This window comes from Bacillus rossius, chromosome 6, assembly GCF_032445375.1.
Source record: "Bacillus rossius redtenbacheri isolate Brsri chromosome 6, Brsri_v3, whole genome shotgun sequence".
NCBI lineage: Eukaryota > Metazoa > Arthropoda > Insecta > Phasmatodea > Bacillidae > Bacillus > Bacillus rossius.
In genome coordinates, this window is record NC_086334.1 from 64,673,315 (window position 1) to 64,699,536 (window position 26,222).

At 40.1% G+C, this 26,222-nt stretch overlaps 1 protein-coding gene across 2 annotated transcripts in view; it reads left to right on the forward strand.

Moving 5' to 3' along the window:
- Positions 1-26,222, forward strand: part of LOC134533265 (proteoglycan Cow) — a 348,711-nt gene that overhangs the window by 284,273 nt on the left and 38,216 nt on the right. For both annotated transcript variants that reach the window (XM_063370705.1, XM_063370704.1), the window contains exon 4: positions 8,770-8,910. In XM_063370705.1, the coding sequence (XP_063226775.1) occupies positions 8,770-8,910 (141 nt within the window). The remainder of the gene's footprint in view (positions 1-8,769; positions 8,911-26,222) is intronic.

Below are 26,222 nucleotides of genomic sequence, written 5' to 3' on the forward strand. Positions count from 1 at the left end.
TTGTGCGCAATGCAGTTGGCCCAGGAGGAAATGACGTCATCTCGCGAGAGCTGCTGCGCCCACGGCTCGTAATTTCCAGTGATTTACTTCCAACTTCCGGCGAGAAGTCTTGTGTTGTTGCGCGGGGCGTGCGGGGGGGGGGGGGGGGGGGAGAGGTCTCTCTCTCTGCTGGAAGCCATAAAAATTGCATTACTCGACGAGGCAGACTTCTGAGACCTGGAGGAAGATGCTTCTCTCCGCAATACAAACCCAGAGACGGAGAAGGTGGTGATAATGAGCAAGTTGGGGAATTAACTGTTGGGACGTGAATATTTTTTCTTCGCCGCCTCAACTCCTCCGTGCTGGGTTCCAGAACTTTCCAGCAGCTTCGAGTCGGCCTGGCGTAACGACGTGAATTCGAAACTTTCTCTTGCCATCGTTGTGTTATATTTGATGAATGCGAAAATTACTGAAACGAATTATTATGCTTTTTTTTTACTAACATTCCTCTAGATCATAGATATTTCATCCACTACTAAACATTTGATGTAACGCCACTTAGTATTTCCCGTTCCAAAGGCTGTCCATTCATTTTACGATAAGTCATGGTAGTGCCCTTTTCTATTGGAAGAGAAAAAACTGAGTGTAGGGTTCTACCAGAAATTTGCCGTGCCGCCACTTTAGTAGCCCAGCCCATAAAGCTAACTTAGCGGCAATTTGTTATAGGTACTTAACTATATTACTTACCTACCTATATTCACACTAAAAATGTACAAATAAACCAACTTTAAAAAAAATATCTAACCGACTTTAAAAAAAATCTCTATACTAAAAAGCGAAAAATAAAAAATACAGATTTAATCCAAAATACAACAATGCACGTAATAGTTTAAATTTATTTTTTGTATTATTTCGTTTAGTACATATTATTATAATTACTTATTAATCAATCTATCTATATTTATGTTTTATTCATACAATTACATTGTGACAATTTTTGTACTAAACTAATACCTATAATTTTAATAAAATATTATTATTGGTATGTGCTACCTACTGATCGGTTTGAAGTCGTTGCCAAACCCGAAAAATAAAAATTAAAGATATAAACAGCTTTAATCTATACCGGAATATATAATTCAAACAAAATACCTAAATAAATATTTTGTTATTGATTAATGATTAATCTACCTAAATAAACCTAAAGAACTATGTGAAACAGACTAAAACCTAACGATATAAACAGCTTAAATTAATACCGGAATAAAAATATAGTGGAATACCTAAATATTTTGTTATTGATTAAAGATCATCCTATAAATAGCTATGTTCAACAGTCATATTATGAAAATCTATAGTCTACTTTCTAACGCATCTAAAATTTAATCATTCGAGACGACCGTCAATGACATCTGCCTGCTCGTGTCTGTCCGCTCTGGTCTTTTTGCTTACGGCGAGACCGCCATACACGCTTACGCTCACACGCGCGGAGACTTGCAATGTGGCGGGAGCGGTCTTAGTCTATCTTCCTACTTGGCACCGACTTCAAACCAAGCAGTAGATAGCACATACCAACAATAATATTTTATTAAAATTATAGGTATTAGTTTTGGACAAGAAATGTCATATTGTAATTGTATAAATAAATGATAAATGTAGATAGATTAATTAATAAGTAATTTTAATACTGTGTACTAAACTAAATAAGACAAACATAAATTAAAAAGTATTGCGTGCATTGTTGTATTTTGGATTAAATCTGTATTTTTTTATTAATCTTACAAACAAAATTGGTAAATCGGTTCCTTTAACAAAACTTTAACAAAGATCGGTTTTATATCTTGAAGGTGTTAGAATGGTCTGTTTCGCAATTGTTCAGTCTTTCCGGCAGTATGGCATTTTGACTTGCAAAGAAATAAGAAAAACATAAATAAAACCGTTTATTAGAATACGAAAATTACTTAATGAGTAATTGTCAAACAAGTATTTATGTATCTATCCTCCAAAGGACTTTTAAAACTTCTATGATTATATTGTTATGAACGAAGACAGGACCGCGACGCGCGCCAGGTTCGGAGCTGGCTGGCGGCCCTGCACGGCCACTGGCGTCACGCGTCGCCGACTGACGTAGGGGCATGCCACGCGTGCCTGGCCGGATTACATGGGTCTTCGCTGCCCTCTTCCCCCCTCTTCCCCCCTCTTCCTCTCACCCCGCACCGTCCCGCCTCAAGCCATTGTCAATGACCCTTCAAGCGGCCTGGGAATTCTGCGGGTTTCCCGAAGCTGCCGCGTGGAGTGGCGTGAATAAACACCGCCTTTCTGGACTTTTCGGGTCGGCCCAAGGTGACGAGACACTAGGACCCCCCCTCCTCCCCCAAGTCAGTTACAGAAAGTCTGCCAAGAGTATAAAAGCAGCAACGCCTGCCTCTGCGAGAGTTGCGAGCGAAGAGCGAAGAGAGGAGCAGCGGAGAGAGTCTCCCCCTCGGGAAGTGATGCTGGCGATACCCGTGCGATCAGCAGGAGGTAAAGAGGGCAAGTGTCCCTTGCTGAGCGAACCGGATCTATCGGGCGGCGATACCTGCGAGAAGGCCTGGCGATAGTTGGGACTGCACTGCGGCGCGGTGGGAGTGAGTGTGCGAAGGAAGCGGACAGAGGCGGACAGAGGAGCGAGCCACTGTCGAGCCAAGCTCCAGTGGAAAGTGTTAATGTTTCAATGACCAGTGTAAGACTAATTTTTGTGGACAGAGATCTTGAGTGCAGTAATGAAATTTATGGTGTAGACATTAGTAATAAAAAAAACTGACGAACCCACTCTTCTCTCCACATTATACTCATAACAATATGAAGTTAAGATATTGTACGAGGGACATTCAATAATTTATTAAAGAGACAAATTGAAGTAGAAATTAAACAGTTTGTAGGAGGAGTTATGTACTTTCATGATTTAAGGTTGGCATCACTTGAATGAGCTGAGAACAGCTGACGTATAAAAATTGTTTTGTTTAAAACTTCAATAATGCATTTAACGATAGAGTGTTCGCTTAAAGTTTCTACGTCAGTTGAACAACGTTCAGTGATTTTTTTCTCTCTCTCTTTGAAGGTGAAAATCCAGCTAAAATCTTTTCTCGAGTGATTTTACAGTATGGTGAGAGTTGTATGAACCGCGTGAATATTTATAAGTAGAACAGTTCAAAAACGACCGAACCTCAGTGACTGACGAGCAACGTTCTGGCCGGCCAGTTTAAGTGTCAATTCCTTCGCTTGAAACCCGCATTGACGACATTATTCGTAAAGACCGACGTGTTATAGTTGAACATATAGCTAAAACAGTTACAGTAAATGTTGGCACAGTTCATAGTGTTATCAAAAACAAGCTCCAGTACAGCAAAATAAGAGCAAGATGGATGCCGAAAGAGGTAACGCAACAACACAAGGAAACAAGTCTCAAAGTGTGTACAGATTTGAAACAATGCTATGAAATGGAAGGTGGCCCTTTCTAGACAAGATTATAACTTGTGATGAAACTTGGGTTCGTCATTTTGAAGCAGAGTCAAAAAGACAAAAGTATTGAATGGAAGTACACTGACACCTGTCCGAAAGAAATTCAGAACGCAAGCATGAACGGGGAAAGTCAACTTTACCGTCTTTTGGGATGAACAAGGTGTCGTCCTTTGTGATTATTTGGAAAATCAGCCTACAATCAACAGTGTCTACTACTCAGACATGCTGATGAGCAAAGTAACCAGCAAAGAGAGAAGATCGTCGCGGATCAGAAAGAAAAGCCGCCATGTTGCTACACGACAATGCTCGCCCTAAAACCGCCAAACTGACCCAGAGACCAGTGAAGAAATGGGTTTGGAGATACTACGTCATCCTCCCTTCAGTCAAGGTTTGGCTCCCTCAGATTTTCCTTTGTCAGATCCACACAAGGAGATGTTACGTGGAAGTAGCAAGGAAGTCATGGAATTAGTGGGAAAGTTGCTATAACAACAAGACAAATACTTCTTTGCATCAGGTATTAAAAAAAAACTATTTCATCGTTGGGAAAAGTGTAGTATTATTGGTGTGGATTATGTTGAGATGTAGTAAAAGTCTCATTTTGTAAAAATACACATTTTTTACACTTTATTTCTTTTTAATTATTGAAATGTCTTTGTACATAATAGATGGAATACCTATTATGTATATAAGAAAAAGCCAGTTAAATTATGTAGCTCGTAACTTTCCACCGTCAGACAAACAGAAAATAAATTTACCTATTACTATCTAAATTAATGGTAAAACTGTTTGAAGTAAAACTTCTGTTGAATGGATGAAATTGTGAAAAGAAAAAAAACTATTTGAAAAGGCTATTACATTATTGAAAACTGCTGAACATTCTATGAACACATTGGTTTCTGGCAGAAGTATAGGAGTGTGGTGGTGGCATGCTGGTGTCTGACTAAAGGCTGGTGCTTGTTCCAGGGACATAGTGTTGCCGGAATGTTGTGTTTCCTGGCAGAAGTGTAAGGAGTGTGGTGGTGGCATGCTGGTGTCCAACTAGGGCTGGAGCTGGTTCCAGGGACATAGTGTTGCCGGAATGTTGTGTTTCCTGGCAGAAGTGTAAGGATTGTGGTGGTGGCGTGCTGGTGTCTAACTAGGGCTGGTGCTGGTTACAGGGACATAGTGTTGCCGGAACGTTGTGTTTTCTGGCAGAAGTGTAAGGAGTGTGGTGGTGGCGTGCTGGTGTCTGACTAGGGCTGGTGCTGGTTCCAGGGACATAGTGTTGCCGGAATGTTGTGTTTCCTGGCAGAAGTGTAAGGAGTGTTGGGGGTGGCAAGCTGGTGTCTGACTAGGGCTGGTGCTTGTTCCAGGGACATAGTGTTGCCGGAATGCAGTAGCGGATCCAGAGGGGGGGCTAAGGGGCTCAAGCCCCCTCCAAAAGCATCTGGGTCCACTATTGTTTTAGTGTTTGCCTTGATAAAGCCTAGCCTCAGCTGGGTCAAGCCCCTCCCAAAACAAAATCCTGGATCCGCCACTGCCGGAATGTTGTGTTTCCTGGCAGAAGTGTAAGGAGTGTGGTGGTGGCGTGCTGGTGTCTGACTAGGGCTGGTGTTGGTTCCAGGGACATAGTGTTGCCGGAATGTTGTGTTTCCTGGCAGAAGTGCAAGGAGTGTTGTAGTGGTGTGCTGGTGTCCGACTAGGGCTGGTGCTGGTTCCAGGGACATAGTGTTGCCGGAATGTTATGTTTCCTGTCAGTAGTGTAATGAGTGTGGTGGTGGCGTGCTGGTGTCCGACTAGGGCTGGTGCTGGTTCCAGGGACATAGTGTTGCCGGAATGTTGTGTTTCCTGTCAGTAGTGTAATGAGTGTGGTGGTGGCGTGCTGGTGTCCGACTAGGGCTGGTGCTGGTTCCAGGGACATAGTGTTGCCGGAATGTTGTGTTTCCTGGCAGAAGTGTAAGGAGTGTTGGGGGTTGCATGCTGGTGTCTGACTAGGGCTGGTGCTTGTTCCAGTGACATAGTGTTGCCGGAATGTTGTGTTTCCTGTCAGTAGTGTAAGGAGTGTGGTGGTGGCGTGCTGGTTTCCGACCAGGGCTGGTGCTGGTTCCAGGGACATAGTGTTGCCGGAATGTTGTGTTTCCTGTCAGTAGTGTAATGAGTGTGGTGGTGGCGTGCTGGTGTCCGACTAGGGCTGGTGCTGGTTCCAGGGACATAGTGTTGCCGGAATGTTGTGTTTCCTGTCAGTAGTGTAATGAGTGTGGTGGTGGCGTGCTGGTGTCCGACTAGGGCGGGTGCTGGTTCCAGGGACATAGTGTTGCCGGAATGTTGTGTTTCCTGTCAGTAGTGTAATGAATGTGGTGGTGGCGTGCTGGTGTCCGACTAGGGCTGGTGCTGGTTCCAGGGACATAGTGTTGCCGGAATGTTGTGTTTCCTGTCAGTAGTGTAATGAGTGTGGTGGTGGCGTGCTGGTGTCCGACTAGGGCTGATGCTGGTTCCAGGGACATAGTGTTGCCGGAATGTTGTGTTTCCTGTCAGTAGTGTAATGAGTGTGGTGGTGGCGTGCTGGTGTTCGACTAGGGCTGGTGCTGGTTCCAGGGACATAGTTTTGCCGGAATGTTGTGTTCCTGGCAGAAGTGTAAGGAGTGTTGGGGGTTGCATGCTGGTGTCTGACTAGGGCTGGTGCTTGTTCCAGTGACATAGTGTTGCCGGAATGTTGTGTTTCCTGTCAGTAGTGTAAGGAGTGTGGTGGTGGCGTGCTGGTGTCCGACTAGGGCTGGTGCTGGTTCCAGGGACATAGTGTTGCCGGAATGTTGTGTTTCCTGTCAGTAGTGTAATGAGTGTGGTGGTGGCGTGCTGGTGTCCGACTAGGGCTGGTGCTGGTTCCAGGGACATAGTGTTGCCGGAATGTTGTGTTTCCTGTCAGTAGTGTAATGAGTGTGGTGGGGGCGTGCTGGTGTCCGACTAGGGCTGGTGCTGGTTCCAGGGACATAGTGTTGCCGGAATGTTGTGTTTCCTGTCAGTAGTGTAATGAGTGTGGTGGTGGCGTGCTGGTGTCCGACTAGGGCTGGTGCTGGTTCCAGGGACATAGTGTTGCCGGAATGTTGTGTTTCCTGGCAGAAGTGCAAGGAGTGTGGTGGTGGCGTGCTGGTGTCTGACTAGGGCTGGTGCTGGTTCCAGGGACATAGTGTTGCCGGAATGTTGTGTTTCCTGTCAGTAGTGTAATGAGTGTGGTGGTGGCGTGCTGGTGTCCGACTAGGGCTGGTGCTGGTTCCAGGGACATAGTGTTGCCGGAATGTTGTGTTTCCTGTCAGTAGTGTAATGAGTGTGGTGGTGGCGTGCTGGTGTCCGACTAGGGCTGGTGCTGGTTCCAGGGACATAGTGTTGCCGGAATGTTGTGTTTCCTGTCAGTAGTGTAATGAGTGTGGTGGGGGCGTGCTGGTGTCCGACTAGGGCTGGTGCTGGTTCTAGGGACATAGTGTTGCCAGAATGTTGTGTTTCCTGTCAGTAGTGTAATGAGTGTGGTGGTGGCGTGCTGGTGTCCGACTAGGGCTGGTGCTGGTTCCAAGGACATAGTGTTGCCGGAATGTTGTGTTTCCTGTCAGTAGTGTAATGAGTGTGGTGGTGGCGTGCTGGTGTCCGACTAGGGCTGGTGCTGGTTCCAGGGACATAGTGTTGCCGGAATGTTGTGTTTCCTGGCAGAAGTGCAAGGAGTGTGGTGGTGCGGTGCTGGTGTCTGACTAGGGCTGGTGCTGGTTCCAGGGACATAGTGTTGCCGGAATGTTGTGTTTCCTGTCAGTAGTGTAATGAGTGTGGTGGTGGCGTGCTGGTGTCCGACTAGGGCTGGTGCTGGTTCCAGGGACATAGTGTTTTGGGAATGTTGTGTTTCCTGGCAGAAGTGCAAGGAGTGTGGTGGTGGCGTGCTGGTGTCCGACTAGGGCTGGTGCTGGTTCCAGGGACATAGTGTTGCCGGAATGTTGTGTTTCCTGGCAGAAGTGCAAGGAGTGTGGTGGTGGCGTGCTGGTGTCCGACTAGGGCTGGTGCTGGTTCCAGGGACATAGTGTTTTGGGAATGTTGTGTTTCCTGGCAGAAGTGCAAGGAGTGTGGTGGTGGCGTGCTGGTGTTCGACTAGGGCTGGTGCTGGTTCCAGGGACATAGTGTTGCCTGAATGTTGTGTTTCCTGTCAGTAGTGTAATGAGTGTGGTGGTGGCGTGCTGGTGTCCGACTAGGGCTGGTGCTGGTTCCAGGGACATAGTGTTGCCGGAATGTTGTGTTTCCTGGCAGAAGTGCAAGGAGTGTGGTGGTGCGGTGCTGGTGTCTGACTAGGGCTGGTGCTGGTTCCAGGGACATAGTGTTGCCGGAATGTTGTGTTTCCTGTCAGTAGTGTAATGAGTGTGGTGGTGGCGTGCTGGTGTCCGACTAGGGCTGGTGCTGGTTCCAGGGACATAGTGTAGCCGGAATGTTGTGTTTCCTGGCAGAAGTGCAAGGAGTGTGGTGGTGGCGTGCTGGTGTCCGACTAGGGCTGGTGCTGGTTCCAGGGACATAGTGTTGCCGGAATGTTGTGTTTCCTGGCAGAAGTGCAAGGAGTATGGTGGTGGCGTGCTGGTGTCCGACTAGGGCTGGTGCTGGTTCCAGGGACATAGTGTTGCCGGAATGTTGTGTTTCCTGGCAGAAGTGCAAGGAGTGTGGTGGTGGCGTGCTGGTGTCCGACTAGGGCTGGTGCTGGTTCCAGGGACATAGTGTTGCCGGAATGTTGTGTTTCCTGTCAGTAGTGTAATGAGTGTGGTGGTGGCGTGCTGGTGTCCGACTAGGGCTGGTGCTGGTTCCAGGGACATAGTGTTGCCGGAATGTTGTGTTTCCTGGCAGAAGTGCAAGGAGTGTGGTGGTGGCGTGCTGGTGTCTGACTAGGGCTGGTGCTGGTTCCAGGGACATAGTGTTGCCGGAATGTTGTGTTTCCTGTCAGTAGTGTAAGGAGTGTGGTGGTGGCGTGCTGGTGTCCGACTAGGGCTGGTGCTGGTTCCAGGGACATAGTGTTGCCGGAATTTTGTGTTTCCTGGCAGAAGTGCAAGGAGTGTGGTGGTGGCGTGCTGGTGTCCGACTAGGGCTGGTGCTGATTCCAGGGACATAGTGTTGCCGGATGTTGTGTTTCCTGTCAGTAGTGTAAGGAGTGTGGTGGTGGCGTGCTGTTATCCGACTAGGGCTGGTGCTGGTTCCAGGGACATAGTGTTGCCGGAATGTTGTGTTTCCTGGCAGAAGTGCAAGGAGTGTGTTGGTGGCGTGCTGGTGTCTGACTAGGGCTGGTTCTGGTTCCAGGGACGTGGTGGTCCCGAAGGCTCGCTTCCTGGCGGAGGAGGAGGCGCGCAGGAAGGCGGCGGACGAGCAGGACTCGAGCGACGACGATGTCTTCTACGATGGTGAGGATGGCGACGAGGACGACGCGGGAGACACGGCGGCGTGAGTAGACCAGCGCTCCTGCAGCGACTAGCCCGCCTTTGTCATCTTCTCGTCACTGGAATCGTTAGTGACGATCAGGGACGTTCGTAGGAGGGGGGATGTATCCTCTCCCCTGAAATCATATGAAATAAAAAAACCAAATCCAGAAATTCATCTAACAAAATGATTGTACCTATTTGGAAGCAAACAGCATGGAAAGAGTACCCCCTCCCCACCCTGAAATGAAATACTGCGTATGCTTCTTATGACGCTGAGAGCTGAGGACATGCATAGACCACCACAACTACGTGGCTCTATGTGGCGAATGAGGATGGCTCAATGAGCTGAGTGGCTGAGAGGTCACATCACTCGTCTCCCGACAGGGAGGTGCGGGTGTGAGTCCGCCAGGGTCGAGCCCGGGTTTCCTCGCAAGTGGCAGATGCTTCGAGCTGTTGTATTTACCCTCCCTCCGCAATTGACTTTCCGTCAGTGCTCATTCCCATTCATCACTCTTTATCGTCTCTGTTACTAGATGTTACCTCTAAATAATTAAAGAGTTTATTAAACGCCCCATTCAGCCTCCCTCGTTTTTTTTTCAACTCTTTTTTCGTAATGAGATCACTCTTTGCCTACCGAGACCTTGAATAAAACGGAATATTACGAGATGGTTTAAGTACTTAGATTTAACCACTATACTAGAAGTTTTAGTCTTTTTTTAGATTTAACACTGTTCAATGATAAGTACTTAATTTATATATGTCAAAAATTAATTCATTACTACTCTTGACTTAGCTTCATCACCTTTACTCAATATATTATAAATTATTGGAAACTTTTCACTGATTCACTTGAGCGTGGCATTGAAAAGACGCCACCACTTGTCAGTCTGATTCTAGTTGACCGTGGTTTTGCCTTCCAGGCAAGTGCTGGATGGCTCCTTGCACGCAATCTCGGGTTGTTCCTTCATCTGACTCTGTGTTGGTTTCGTTGTGTTTGTCCATTTCTAATGGCCTCGCTGTCGACCAAACTAAAAGCCAAATAAATAAACCTAACAGCTTTCCTGTTGGACGTGTGTGGGCTACGAAGGGGAGAAAGAGTGACAGCCCTGGATATCGAGGGCAGAGATGACGTGTTGTGGTTACAGAATATATCCCCTCTTCCTCATCTGTCTCATGTTTTGCTCGGCTACCCGCTCGTGTGTGTTGTGAAACTGTACTTTGTTGGTTTACTAGTGAGCCAGACGGAAGTGACTGATGTGCTCTTAGTCTGGTGTCTCCCCCCCCCCTCAATCCACCCCCAACCACCCCATTTACTGACAGAGCGTGTAACATTTGGCGTCTTGTAGAACTATGATCCTTGTTTTCGTATTGTCTTCACTTCTTTACTTTTAGGGAATATCATTCTTCACGCGGCCAGCCAATGAGAATGTGCGTCTTACCATTTGTGATTCGCCCAAACCAATTACGGCTTCTACAAAATAGATTTAATCTAAACGAAAGGGTAGCCAGGATATCAATTATTTTGAGGAATACTTTGACGCAAAATCTACTCTCTCAGAACGTCTCCAATGTTTTATACAATCGCCTCTAGCATAAGGCCACGCGGCCAAATTTATCAAAGATGTTACGTTTTCTAATCGTCGTAATGATCCGTCGCTTGGGTTTGAAACATGCGTGATCAAGAGCTGGTTATTGGCTAGATTTACGCCGCATGTGAAATGTTTGGTTTCATGTCCCAGACGTGGGACACGCCTCCTGCTAGGGCGTCTCCCGGCTGATCGATGACCAGTGTCTGGTGACCTCCCGTGACCTGTCTGGACCGCGAGAGCGACCTGTCACTTTACAGAGTGGGTTGAACTCGACCGACACACTTCAGCTGCAGGTTCATCTCGTTGAAACCTCTGTAAGACTTATGGCCTAATGTGCTTTCTTCTAAGGCTGGTATACATCTTTGAAGTTGAAGCTGAACTACATTTTTATTATAAACTAGCTTAAAACCCACGGCTTCGCTCGCGCAGTTTCAGGGTATTGCTTAAATCTTACCATTGAAAAAAAAAAGTACGTGGTTAATTCCAAACATTTTTAATTAATAAATGTACACTATAGTTTTTCAGGTGCATAAAAATTTATTTCACAACAAAACGTTTGAGAATGATAATTTTTAAAGTGGATATGCGAAGGCCTTTATAATTTTTAGTATAGATCAAGTATCTGATTTTAAAACTTCGGTTTTAGAGTGTTCGAGTTTGTATTTAGTTAATGATGGGATGTGAGCAACTTTCTGCGGGTCTGATCGATTAGAAATTTAGTATCCTGTTACGTCAATACTACTGCAAGAACATGGTAACCTTGACCTGATGCATTATGGTAGTGATGGTGCAGTACGGTATAGACTACAAAAACAAAGCATTGATAAAATTCGATAATAGTGTTTAATGCATTTTAATTACTAATAGTAGCGTCACGTGAGAATTTCAGTGTCAGGGGTATTTTAAATTTAAGTTTTTACCCTAATGAAGTCACACTTACTTCCTTTTCATTTTATGAGGTAAATAATTTAAAAATTTGTTAAATAAGCACATATTTCATTTCAACTATGTTTATGTCATCACTTACATTGAAACTTTCATTTACTATCGTTAGAGATATTCATAGAATTATTAAATAATTTCACCTTATTACAAATACCTTCCATTATTTAAGGATGCTGGATACAATTGCATCTTTATTTGTAATAAAGACTATTAACGTATAAGTTTATTCTTTGTATGCTTGCTTAGTATTAGGTACTTAAATAATATCCCCAGATTTTTACCCCTTTCCTCTTTTCCCATGCGAATGCCAATGTAAGAATTCAGAATTAAGTAAATATGAAAATATCCATTAACTAAACAAAAAACTTAACTTATTTTTACCCCATATATTAATTCCAAAATATATATATATAATAAACGTATATTTAAATTAGTTTAGATTTATCTGGCCAATACTGATTTAATAACGAACTTTTTTGTTAAATAATATTAACCCTTGTTAATAATAGGTGTTATTTCGGAAAACTTTGAATAAAAGTAGGTAGCTGAAAGTATGTTTATTTATCATTTTCAGTATTTTAAATTAAGTTTGATTCGATGAAAATATATTATTTTTTTTAATGTTAAAACTATATTTACAATAATTCACATTTTAAAACGTAGAACTTCAGCAATTTATAAAAAATAGTTGGTAGATTTTGCATGTTTATAAATCATACCACCTAACTTAGACCCTGCTTGATTAGGTTCAGATATACGACTTTTATAATAAAAAAGACAGCCTTTTCAACTCTTTTGCGATCGAATGTGGAAAATTTTTAAAGGTTAGAACACGATATTAAATCATAATGTTTTTCGTTATTCTTGCTCAGGTTTATCTTAATTTCTTAATTTGCTTATATATATGATTTATTACTATAAAAACTAACGCGTCCACGTTTCACTGCTTTTGTGGTCGAATATCGAAAAATGGCAAAATTATTTTACCTAATTAATTTTTTGCAATATTTGTGCTAAGATTCTTACATCCAGTTTTTTTTGTTATGGAGATATGAATTTTTAATGTTAAAACATAACTTACTTCCTTCTCACATCCTTAAAAGACGAAATCCAGAAAACTTAAAAAAATACTATTTGTAACTCAATGTGCTTAAAGAAGATTCGGAAATATGCTTTTTTTTCTTTCAACCAAACCCCTTAGCGGTGGAATCTAGCAAATAAGTTGAATAAAATGTAAATATTTTATTATTTTTACCATTAATTTACGTTTTAATTAGTACCGAAGGTAAGATTTTTTTTTTTAAATAAATGAAGACTTGCCCCGTTTTCACTACCATTAAAAGCCTAATTGGAATAAACGCAAAAAAATAAGCTATACTTAACTCTAGATGCAAGTATTTTTTTAGTATCTTACTTCTTATTCTCATTGATTTTAAGTGTTAGTTTAAGTTTTAAAAAAAACACCTGCCCCTTTTACCAACCTTAGGGTTTTAATTTCGCAAACTAATAAAATTGTGTTTGGTAATTTTCGTATATTTATTATTGGTACCCAAAATAATTTATTATGCTTAATTTATTTCAGAAATATAATTATTAACTTTAAAACCATACTACCCGTTTTCACCCCTTAGGGGTTGTATTTCGCAAAATGATAATATTGTAGTTTGTAAATTTCGTATGTTTATTATTGGTCCCTTTTACCTTTGTTATGCTTGGTTAGCTTAAGAAATATAATTAACTAGCAAACCCGGAGAACTCCGTTTCGCCACCAAATGTCTTTGTTTTATGTAACATTTTGTTTGGTGATTAAAAGATGAAGAAATTTTTTTTTTTTGTTTTATATTTGAAAAGGAAAAATTTTATTTCATTTCACAACAGTAATGAATTCATTTCGATTACAAAAATGAAGTGTTATTTAGTTGAACTTCTCTAAGTAAATGAAAGTGAATCCAAAGTAAATACTGAATCGAAGCGTTATACGTGTCCGCAAATTATCCGTTTCATTGAAGTGCTCTTTGGTAAACCACATTTTTTGTTTTTTGGTCTGACGTTAACACAAACAAAGCGGATGGTTTCCCAACTCGTGAACACGCAACGTATAACTGTCCATGTGAAAAACAATGATTTTCTAAATTTATTCCGCAAACACTAAGCGATTGGCCTTGCGACTTGTTAATTGTCATTGCGACAACCAATAATAGCAATAATAGCAATAATTAGTGTGTGAATATTGTACCTGTAATTGGATCGACCATCTTCAACGTGATGTCGTATCCGTCTTGCCCTTGCCAATAAATGATTGGATATTGTAACGCATCGTACAAACGATGTGTCTCGTTTACACGATGCATGATATTGCTTCTTCGCTGAACGACAATGTCTCGCTATTTAGTTGGATCGCCAACAATAATTGCAGCAACATCATTAACGGTGGGTGCATTGAATCTTCGCACAGGTTCACCTGTTGGGGTACAATCCGCTTTTATGACAAATTTGTGCGTATCCGATGGCATTCGTTCCAATGCTGTTTTGAACATATTAACCACTTGCAACTGTTCAATAATTCGTCTCTTTAACTGTTGTGTTCCCTGTATATTGCACCGCACATTCAGCTGATCCACCATCGACGAAATGAAATATATTTGCAGAAATTGATGCGGTTCATCTAGTGTTGGCACCATTGAACCATGCAAATGATATATTTGTCCTTGTATCTGTAATTGCAAACAATCATTTGTTTAAGAATACGGTGTAACTTCTGATCGTGTGATGGTGTAGTGTGTGGTGTATATGTAGTTGTTATGTATTGCAATTCTTTGTGTTGGTGTGAGTGATACTTTACCTTGCAAGTCGGCATGAAGCCGCCTTCTCGAATGATATTAGCTCCAAAGGAAGTCATGCGAAAGCAGTTATTGTATTCAAGGATGTGTTGAAGAAAATGGCTGGAATCGGGATCACTTCCATCGAACAATGGTTTCAGTGGCTGTGGTGGTGTAAGTAATGGATCCAGTTTGACTTTTCCACTTGCGCAGCACAATCCAGCCGTTTCTCTTTTGAACTTTAACGCATTGCAATATCGGCATATAGTCGTAATTGGTCCAATATCTAAATTTTCATCATCACTGTAGTTCGCAAGTGGGATCATATTGGAATGCCAAGCGATTGTATGATGCCAATGATCTTCGTGTGCTCACGCGTTGTCTCAATCGGGAATTTTCTCTTATTATATTTTGTCTTTCTTCGCTTAAGTTCTGTGAATACACTTGTTGCTGGCTTGCATGTCTTGTGCGGCGGCCGATGTTGGCACGTCGTCCTCTAGGCATTTTGGGCTATGGACAGAGTGGTGAATTTAACCTCAAATGCACGATCCACATAATTTACACAGTTCAACTTACGACCTTAAAGACAAATGCCTGCTGTTGAAATTGAATAAAAATTTGCACAATATACGTTATATGTTTTTTTTTTACTTTTTTTTTCACAATTTCACAGTAAACACAATACCGGTTTGTCACATGAAATTAACTGAGCAGAGAACAATGAGTAGTTGATTTGATGGTTTCCAATTGAAATGTTAGGAAACGAATAACTTTTTTTTTCTTTTTTTTTCACAATTTCACAGTAAACACAATACCGGTTTGTCACATGAAATTAACTGAGCAGAGAACAATGAGTAGTTGATTTGATGGTTTCCAATTGAAATGTTAGGAAACGAATAACTTATTTTTTTTTCTTTTTTTTCACAATTTCACAGTGAACACAATACCGGTTTGTCACATGAAATTAACTGAGCAGAGAACAATGAGTAGCTGTCAAACAATGTATCACGCACCGGCGCCATCTACTTAAAATGTTAGTTTGTCCTGAATTTTTCCTGAATTTTCTTTGCTATAAACCTCACGGAGCCCGAGACCTTTCCAACGACTGCAAAACCGTGGAAATCGGTTCGTGCGTTCTGGAGTTATAGCGTCAGGAAGGAAAACCCGACTTATTTTTATATAGTAGACTAGCTGCCCGATCCGGCTTCACACGGTTGTATTAATTGGGGGGGGGGGGGGGGGGAAATGAGACCAAATCTCTTATTTACAGTTATAATAAATGAAATAAAATGAAAATTAATTAATTTTGACAAATATTTAATACAATGCTTTGTGATGTACCGAAGAAAAAACGAATAGCACCGATGGTTTCCCGACTCTCGAGCACGCAACGTTGTCATGGAGACGAAGTGCCCACTGTTTCCCGGGCTTAAACACCAATCAACATTGATGATCAGTTTATTATTAATAATAAATTTTTAAGACCATTGATCGAAATAAAAACTACCCTATCTCTCAAGTTGGAAAAAATTACACATAAATGCCCATTTTCATCGAAATCAGTTGACTTGGTGAAGGGGACCTTTTTAGAAATCAGATGTAGTTAGTAATTGTCTTCTTAATTTGAATAATTTATATCACTTTCAAATCCCGACCGACTTTGTTCTACCAGTGTATAGTTATTTACCTGTATATATCTAAAAATTGGTGGTCTGTATTTAATGAGTGATGAGGACTACACTAACAATGAAATAGTCGTTGCCATGGAGACGAATGAAGCATCAACAATGCTACAGCCGTTGCCGTGGTGATTTTCTGCCAACTCATACATACATCACATTAGAAAACTCTAAAATTATAAGATTAAGACCATTATTCGAAATAAAAACTATCCTATCTCTCAAGTTGGAAAATATTACACCTAAATGCCAATTTTCATCGAAATCGGTTAAGTGGTTTAGGAGTCCATTGAGGACAAACATTGTGACACGAGATTTATATATATTAAGATAATCTTCAATCCATTTTTAGGTAAATGATAAACAAAATGAGGTATAATTGTGGATGATTGTTTTCTTATTTTTACTATTGTAACAAAAATAATTTAATGTTCTTAATTTTATTCGGCGATATAATTATTAATCTCAAAACCATATTTATCTTTTTCAACCCTTGGGAGTTGCATTCCGCAAAATATAAAACTTTGTTTGGTAATTTTCGTATGTTTAGTTTTGGTACCCAATATTATTAAATTCGGAGATATAATTATTAATTTTAATAACATACTAGTTTTGCAGCCCCTTAAGGGTTGAATTTTGCAAAATATAATAATCGGGATTGGTAGTTCTCATATGTTTTTAATTGGTACCTAGTATCATTTGTTACGCTCAATTAAATTCGGAGATAAAATTATTATTATTAAAAACATACCCCTTTTTCACCCCTTAGGAGTTGCATTTCGCAAAATATAAAAATTGTGGTTTGTAGTTTTCGTATGTTCATTATTGGTATCCAATATCATTTGTTACGCTTAATTTAATTCGGAGATAAAATTATTATTCTTAAAAACTTACTTTACCCTTTAGGTGATGAATGAATTTTGAAAAATATAAAATTTTTGTTTGGAAGTTATCGTATTGTTTTTATTAGTACCAAAATTATTTACTACGCTTTATTATATTCGGAGATATAATTATTATTTTTAAAAAAACATTTTTCCCCCTTAAGGGATAAATTTGGAAAAAATATAATACATCCGGTTGGCAGTTATCGTATTTCTTTTATTGGTACCCAAAATTATTTAATACGCTAAATTTTATTATGTGATATTATTCTTAAAAACATACCTACCCCTTTTTCACCACTAGCGGTTGAATTTCTTAAAATATAAAAATTGTGGTTGGTAGTTTTGTGTGTTTATTATCGGTACCCAAAATCATTATCACTTTAGATTATAAATCACTAGCTGCAATACCCGGCGTTGCCCGGGCTGAACACAGGGTGTAGTTAGTAATTATTGTGTTCTTAATTTGAATGTCAAGTGTGCAAATTAATTTATATCACTTTCAAATCCCGACAGTCGTTGTTCTGCCAGTTTATAGTTATTTACCTGGTCTGTGTGTAATTTATACTTTATAAAGCAATATAGAAAAAAGCTGAAAAATAAGAGAATACTAATATTGAAAAGATTTCATTATCTAGCTAATGCTCGGCCTGCATTGCAATGCCTCATCCAGTTTTGTTTTGTAATATGTTTGAAGTAGTTCCACATATACAAATCATATATCCATCTCTCTCTATATATTTATCTCTATCTACATCTATAAACATCTATGTATCTCTCTCTATTTATCTCTTTATATATACATATATACTTCCCATTATCTCTAAATCTATATATAAGTCTATATAGATCTATACAACTATAGGTATATCTCTTTATCCAACCCATTTCATTCTTTATACCTCGCTCTATCTCAACTTATCTCTCCGTCTCTATCTCTCTCTCGCTCTATATATATATATATATATATATATATATATATATATATATATATATATATATATATATACTAGCTGACCCGGCGAACTTCGTACCGCCTACAGTCAATGAATGTCGTGTTAACTTTTGGCTAACCTTAATTTATGATTTTATTAATGTAATAAAATGAATTCTAAAAATTCAATAAAAGTACAAATATCAAGTATTTCAATAGCGTGTCAGCAAGACGTTTGCTTTAATGAAGCTAAGTATTTTGCTGCATGGGTTGCACTCGGGTTGATTCTCTTCAGTGAAGCACTTTGTTATATACAAAAATTTTCGTTTTGTTATCAGGCGCAAGAACAAATAAAGCGGCTGGTTTGCCGACACGTGAACATGCCACGTACCATGAGAAAAACATACATTTTCTCGATTCAGACCACAATAAACTTAATTATTGGCCTTGTAATTTGTTAATCCTCATGGTGAATGCAAGACGAATCGGAAATTGAATTTGTTTAAAATCAAAGGGAATATTGGTTGGGATCATCGGAATCCTCGGAATCCTCGGAATGAGAACTTCCACACCTTTAAATTTTCCTTTGAGTATCATTGCGTGAATCACATTGATCATCAGTTTTATCACTAAACGCGTTCAATTGCATAGTTTTGGTTGGTTTATATTTCGAAGCATGATGACTACCGAGCCAACCTTCAGTTGTAAATTGTGTGGTAGTAAGCCAGGCACATGCAAGAATTTAAAGTCAGTTGGATAGTTGGTGGCTTCGTCTTCGTTTGTAACACAGTCAATAGATTTGAATGAATGCCGAGTACCAACGATTTAATTCTGAATTATGAAGTTTAAATCATCCACATATTTGTTCTTAGCCACCAAAATTGCTCGCTCACTCAACCATTTGTTATTTTTGTGGTTAGCAATGAGGATCGGGAACACTTTGTTGATGAGCTCGTCTTTCGATGAGACGAAATGGCAAAAATTCAGAGGAAATGAAATCAATCCGCTCGATTCGTAGGCAGGAACACTGCCATTATCGATAGAAGTAGTGTGTATTGGCCGGTCCGAGCCCTGGCGTCGGCGCGTGGATTATGATTGTCGGTCCGCCATCTTGGATTTGTGACGTCACGGCGGCCATTTTTGACGCAAAAATTCCTCAAAAATGGCTCAAAATGACTCTAAATTTCCCGTTTTAAAAAAAAATTCCCGTTGTCGAGGAAAAAATTCCCGTTTCGAGAGAAAATTTCCCGTTTTAGTCCTTAAAAATACCAGCAGCTAGAAATGTCCATATGTAGGCTTAAGCATCCATGTCTACAGCCTCCGATAAGCCTCTGACGTCATAGATAATGACGTCACTGTTGCAATTTTCGTTACGCCCGCCATATTTAAATTTATTATCCGATTTTAAAGAAAAAATATTAAAATTTATAAAAAAATTCAATAAATAGAATTTTAATAAAAAAAATTAAAAACAAACTTTTCGGCACAGAGCTAGGAGTCCTCGGTTCGAACCCAGTGAGGGCAAAAAAAATGGTAAACGATCCTTCCCTCACTGTGGCTGCAGGCAGACTGACCTACCACCAATAACAAGGTATATATCATCAACTAGTATGATGTCATGTCCGCCATCTTGTCTTCGTCTGCTAGAAGACACCATCTTGTTATCGCATGCTAGAGTGCGCTGACGACATGTTAGTTGAATTCATACCCGCTAGAGTGCAGTAATCATTTATTATCACGGAGGCATCCGCCATCTTGGAATTTGGACGTCATCTTTGAATCGTGTAATTATGTAGCCAGAAATTCGGCAAAAATTCCAAAATTCACCAAAAAAATTGGCAATCATTTTACAGAATGATTTGATCAGTTCCAGTCCTTGGTTCGATACTCGATCAATGTAATAATGTTTAATTTTATGTAAAAAATAATAATTTCAATAAACCATATTCAAAAATCATAAAGAGACTTTTAATCCTCTACTACCATCATCCTATGCCATCAAGACCAACATCTTGGAAATTCGTAATAATTAACCTAGAGATTCGGGAAAAAGTTCAGAAATCATTAAATATATTTCCAATCAATGTACTGATTAATTAGATCGACTAAGGTCCTTGGTACGACCTTGGATGATGCAAAAAAATTAAATATAACATCAATTTAACATAATAGTAACAGGTTCGAGGAATTAAACACCGCAAGTTCTTTTACAAACATAATATTTATTACATAATTTCTATTCTACTACAGGATCACTTACGAAAGCTAGCAAATTTATAATCAATCATTTAGTTCCGCATCGGTGTGAAATGACTAATTCTTAGCTCCAATCGGTTTATACTAGACAGAGTCCAACCAGAATCTTTACTGACATAGTTCTCCTCTTCTTGACAGAGTTTCTGGATACCGTTTTTAACAGTTTGCTTCACATCGTCAGAACTGTAAATTACTGCAGCCGAAGTCTTGAATGCACATTTCTTCACTGTGCAGAACGATCTAACGGATATGGCTTTCCATATATACAGTCCAGCCACAAGTTATATTTCAAAGGTCCGTTTGTTGCTACGTCATCAGTAAGCTGATTGATTATGTCCTGTCTGATATCATCAAGAAAAGTACAAATAACCTTCGTCTCACCTAACGTATTTAAATAATAGTAGTCTTTCAACGTTCCACGAAATGCAGACTGCGCCAAGTAGAAGACATTATCATTCACTTGTAATGCACCGAACACAGTCTTAGGTTTAGTTCCGTGTTCAGACGTCTTAGCAATCGGTTGCTGCGCATCTGTTTTTTTGCTTGTACGCTTCCGTGTCTCCAATCTAAAGCGATGAGTGAAATGACGGCAGGCACTTCAGCAGTAGGCGCACGGACTACACCTTTACAGTTTTTCGCATGTCGGCGCAAATTATCAATTCGAGTAAACCATTAAAGGCACTCATCACAGCGAAACTTCATGCGAGAAGGATTCTTCATGCATTTGCTCCGCTCATGTCTTCGTGCATCATGGGAAAATGCGAACGAAGTATCACAGTAGCTGCAAGGATGCCTAGTTGAAGACAAACCCGAACCAGATGTCGATGTAACTGTGGTTGTACCATTTCCAGGCATACTCTTATGCACATCGATGCCTCGTTGTTGCACCGATACCTTTACTTTCTGCCGCTCTGCAGGGCCTTTACATGCCTCCAAGTGTTGCTTCAAATTAGCATTTCTTGTAAATTGCTTGCGACACTTAATACAGCCAAACATTTTACGATAAGGGTTCTTAGCACATTCTCCCTTCTCATGTCGACGAGCATTGCTGATGTTTGAGAAAATCTTGTCACAGTAATGACATCGATGTTCATTAGTTGTTGAGGATTCGTCATCCATTGAAGTCTCCATCGAGGGCGAAACAGTGTTCGTTGAGGTTTCCTGTACAGCCAGCACTACCGGTATTAAAGTCTCTTCTGCTGGTGGTATCATGTCTGTCGAAGTCTCCTCTAGTGTTGTCGTCACCGTTGCCAACGGGATCTGCTCCATCATCGTCGTCGCTGACGTCAAGGTTCCCGTAGACGATGGTACATCGTCCATCGAGTTCAACGTTAAAGTCGGTAAAGATGCAATCAAGTTCGCAAGAACAGGTAATTACGCGACTTATGCACCTGATGAAATAAACTAGGTGATCCTTACACCGTCGACGACAGTAACAAACTGAGCGACCTGCTGTCTAGGACTCGCTTATATCCATGCACCGGATGGAATAATCAAGAACAATTTACTATAAGACTAAATTCAAAACAACATTAGAAATAGAAGCACCATCAAAACGGCACCAAATTTTGGACGCACCGTCAGCAAAAAGGCAGCACATTTGGAAGCACCGCCAACGAAAATGCAGCACATTTGGAAGCACCGCCAACGAAAAGGCAGCACATTTGGAAGCACCGCCAACGAAAAGGCAGCTCATTTAGAAGCACCGACAACGAAAAGGCAGCACATTTGGAAGCACCGCCAACGAAAAGGTAGCTCATTTGGAAGCACCGTAAACGAAAAGGCAGCACATTTAGAAGCACCGCCAACGAAAAGGCAGCACATATGGAAGCACCGACAACGAAAAGGCAGCACATTTGGAAGCATCAAGAAATGGTTTCAATTTCTTTCAGAAAATATTAATTAATTTTACCTGGCATTTCAAAATTATCAAAATTGTTACGATTTTGACAGCCAAGAAACATAAAATGAGTTTTTGTGATATAAATGCAAACCATATCATGAAGTAGCCAGTGGCATTGCAGTTAAACCTAAAAAAGTTTCAGTTCTGCAATAAATTAAATTCTCCTTATATTTTTGCAACCAAAAAACGTTAAAAAATGTAACTTTGGCAACTAATTATGCATAAAGTATGCACTGTATATATTTTTTATTTCGTGAAAGTTAAACAATTCAAAAAGTCTTAAAGTTGATCAGTGATTAATATAAATATAAAATCATGACCTGAAATGGGTTGAGAGACGTGACTGGTTGTACGAACCAAAATAATGGTTCATATCACACTAACGGAAGCACTGTGCCGTCTGTTGTTTTGCATCAAGTGCGCTCGTTTCGTCAGCAGTTCCGTGTTCTGACGACATATTTCCCCTGTAGCCGGAGACTTCACACTGCATTTCAGTCCACGTCCCCAAAGAAGTGAACAAACTATCGCTGAATGTCTCGTTCACACACAACTGATAGTACCTACACTGTAATTTCTTTTTGTAAGTGAAACAGAAATATTCAGGCAACACGACATATATTTAAAAATGTATATATTTACGTGCAAACAACTGTATCACTACAAAATAGTGTTCGCAGTAGTACTGGGTTCAAATTCTTACCGGGGTTTTTATTCTTTGTGTTGATCCATTACCTGAAATAGTTAAAGTTATTTGTAAACCGTTCCTGAGTAGTTTTTCCAGCGTTAACTGCGCACGTAAAGAAGCATAATAGAACAAAATAAAGTCAAATTTTTTAATATTGATTTATTTTCCGTGGTTTTAAAATAAAATATGCTTGGATGAAAAAAATCAATCAAAATATAAAATTGTGCATCAATCTTCGTAAGAAATACTCATTATTATCTCGAAATATATATATTTCATATATTCAAAACTAACCATAGCCATGTTTTTTACAGAGTAACAATATCATTGTTGTACTATTACAAACTAGGTATTTCATGGCAACTTATTTTCCAAAAGAATTTTTTTTGTAAAAGTACAGAAAATGTATTTCTGTAAATTTTTGAAATGACTATATGCATTTTAACATATATGGGACAAATCAAATGAATAAATCCTTATAGCCATTTTCACGTGGTGATAGCGAGACCTACACTCAAGGCCAACATCAAGTGACAGACGCCGCACGGTTCTACAGACGCGTGCTCTATGGAGCGGCCCGCGAGCGGGAGCTATGAGGGCACGTGGCAGCTCCATAGAGCAAATATTGCCCGAAGGAGCGGCGCTCTGCCGGCAGCGAGCAAGTCACCGCCTGCCACAGCGCCTCGCCTCCGAAGTCGTATTCCGAACCGACTTACCAGGCACAGACAAGCCTACACCAATCAGGATTAAACAATACTAATAGAATTTAAAGTACTGCTATTAATTTAGTTGTGGGTTACAGAAGTAACTAAAAGTTATTTAATTTTCATGTTACCAAAACAATAAAAAAAATATGTATCGGAATGACGCAAGACCAATCAAAGAGATCGTAAGTTAGTTTGCCTTCATTCCCAACTTATTGCGGGATTACTAGGGGGATGAATTAGAAACTGATGTGTAATAAGTCATTTTCCTAATGCCTGTATTTTAGTTATTGTTTAAACAAAAAAGGTTTCTTTTTTCAAATCCGTCTTTAAAAACCCCGCTGTCGACGAGAAGTTTTCTCCAAATCTAACATATATGTATGTATACATACCTAAATATATTATATATCATAAAAAAATCTTTCTTTTTAAATTTTAGGATTGTAAATTCCTTTATAATGTAACTATAGAATAAATTTATCATGTTTAAGCAGCCTATCAAAATACGTTACTTGCGTCCAAATCCTGTGTGGCGTCACAAATCTGATGAGACGTACCATGTCGCCTTTATTTACCCTTTCCTTCAACGGTGAAGAGCTTTCCTTTAAGGGTGAAGAGCTGTTCTGAAGCTATACGAGCGCTGAAGGTAACAAATCAATGAAACCACGGATTTACAATGTTGTTACGGGCACACGCGAGGTGGGCCAGTGGGCCTCATAGAGGTCAGCCGGCCCGTTGGCCCCCGGGTGGGTCGCGGCCCGTGCACGCAGCGCATCCCTTTACGAATTATCGAGGTCATCGATACCCCCATCTCCCCTCGCTTCCTCCTTCCTCGACGCTTTGTCATCGATCCCTCTGTTCTTCCGGGGAATTTCGCGGGCTCTCAGAAGCCGCCGCGTTAAGTGGCTTAACTAGAACGCCATTGTTCTGGGATCTTCGGGTGTCAAGTATACCCTGATGACGCGAAACTTCAGATGGGTGCGAGACCATTCCAGAAGGGGGCTGAGGGGTGTAATAACGGTGACGCCAGCCTCCGAAGCGGTGAAATAAAGAGGGCGAATGAGCCCTTGGCTAGCGATAACGGAACGACAAGCGAAAAGCTTCGTGTGCGGAGACTAGTGCATGTGGACTGTACTGTATGTGACCGTCGATTGAGTAATGCGAGGCAGAGTGCTGGGGCAGAGATGTGAGGTTAGACACCAGCAGTAGGGAGAGCCAGTGTCGAGCCGAGCTGCAGTGGGAGAGTCAACTGTGGACTAAATGAGTGATTAATATGTGGACATACATTTTTAAGTGTTTTCATTTAATCAATAGTGTAAATATTAGCTAATGAATATTTAATTTACTGGACTGTCCTTTTCGAACCTATTTTTCCACTAGTAACAATATGTATAGCAAAATACTGCCAAAAAATTCACCATCTTTCCAAAATATTGGTATAGAGGCAGGGCAAGAAACAAGCATAACAATGTTTAAGAACTTGTTTTATTTTACACTATGTATTTGAATTGAGATAGCATAAAATATATAAGCGTTTAATTAAATCTAATTATATACAACTATATATAACTATTATTAATTGTAAATGAAGCAATAAAGCCCAGAGTACACAATCCAAACAGTAAACGAAACTATGTCTGAAAATTTAAGAAGTAATACTACATTGATATGTTATGGTAGTCAGATACTACAATTTTTAACATACGAATAATTTTAAAAGAGTTTAAACTTTTTTCAAACTTTTTTTTAGTTCATTTGTTAAGAGCTTAAGAAGCTTGTAACATATGTCTGGAAGAAAAAAAAATATAAAGCAAAATTAACGATTTTTTTTTTTTTTTTTTGGCATATCGTGTGATACCTTCGTCAATGCCTTATTCACCATTGAAATCTACAGAATGTTCCCGAATAATAAAATACGCCCGAGCGGTAGTTCCCGTCGAGAAAACACACGAAAAGATATCTAGCCTATAACTTTTTCGTTACATAAATTTTTGTAACTTTTTAAGAAGAATCAGAGTATATTTGCAGCTAAGCTACGAATTGACCTGTAATATTTCTCATAACAAAGATCTTACAACTGTGTTAAAATAGTTGACAGTTTTGTCCTCCCTAAGTATTAAAATGGGGGTGGCCATGTTATTTTATAACACTGAGCTGTTGTCTGATCTTTATGGATAATTTTTAAATGATAAATTATATTGAAGAAAAAAGTCGTCTTGTCTGAACACTCTGATAGTCTGGGGTATGCCACTTTCAAGGAATGCGTAAAAAAGTGCGTAATGTTAAATTTTAATTACCTTACCAGTAAAACGCTTTATGCTAACGCGTCACCACATGAATAATCTAAATAAAGGCAGATGTAGCGAACACCGAGGGAGCCACTATCATGAGTGAAGGTATTTTCAGAGTTTACAACAAGCACGTCTGGGCAGATTAATTTCCAACACCTGCTCTCATTTTCGGTCAACTGGTACGATTTTAGCATACTTGTGGTTTTAGTGTGGTTTTGGATGGTTTCATGGCTCACACTTCCTGCTACCGATGACTGGAGACATCTACGCATCATGTATGAATGATATTTCATCCAAATGATTACAAGACGTTCTCCTCAATGTACAAGATGTCCCAGAAATCAACGTCATGCCAAGAACAGGTGATGGCCAGTTAATGACGGTTGTGATTTTTTTTTTTTAATCTCCGCCGTGCACCAAATTGTTAGACTATAAATTTTCATATTTTACTATTCTAATTTTTATCACGTGATTCTAAACAACCCTGATACAACTGAACAATTCAAAATAAAGTCAAACCTGATATACTTTTATTTGGGGTGGGGGGGGGGGGGTGCTTTGCACTTGTGCGTCAAGAACTTTCTGTCAGACTATTCAAACAGCAAATACTTACTACTTACTATGGTAACTTGCAAGTAATTTTTA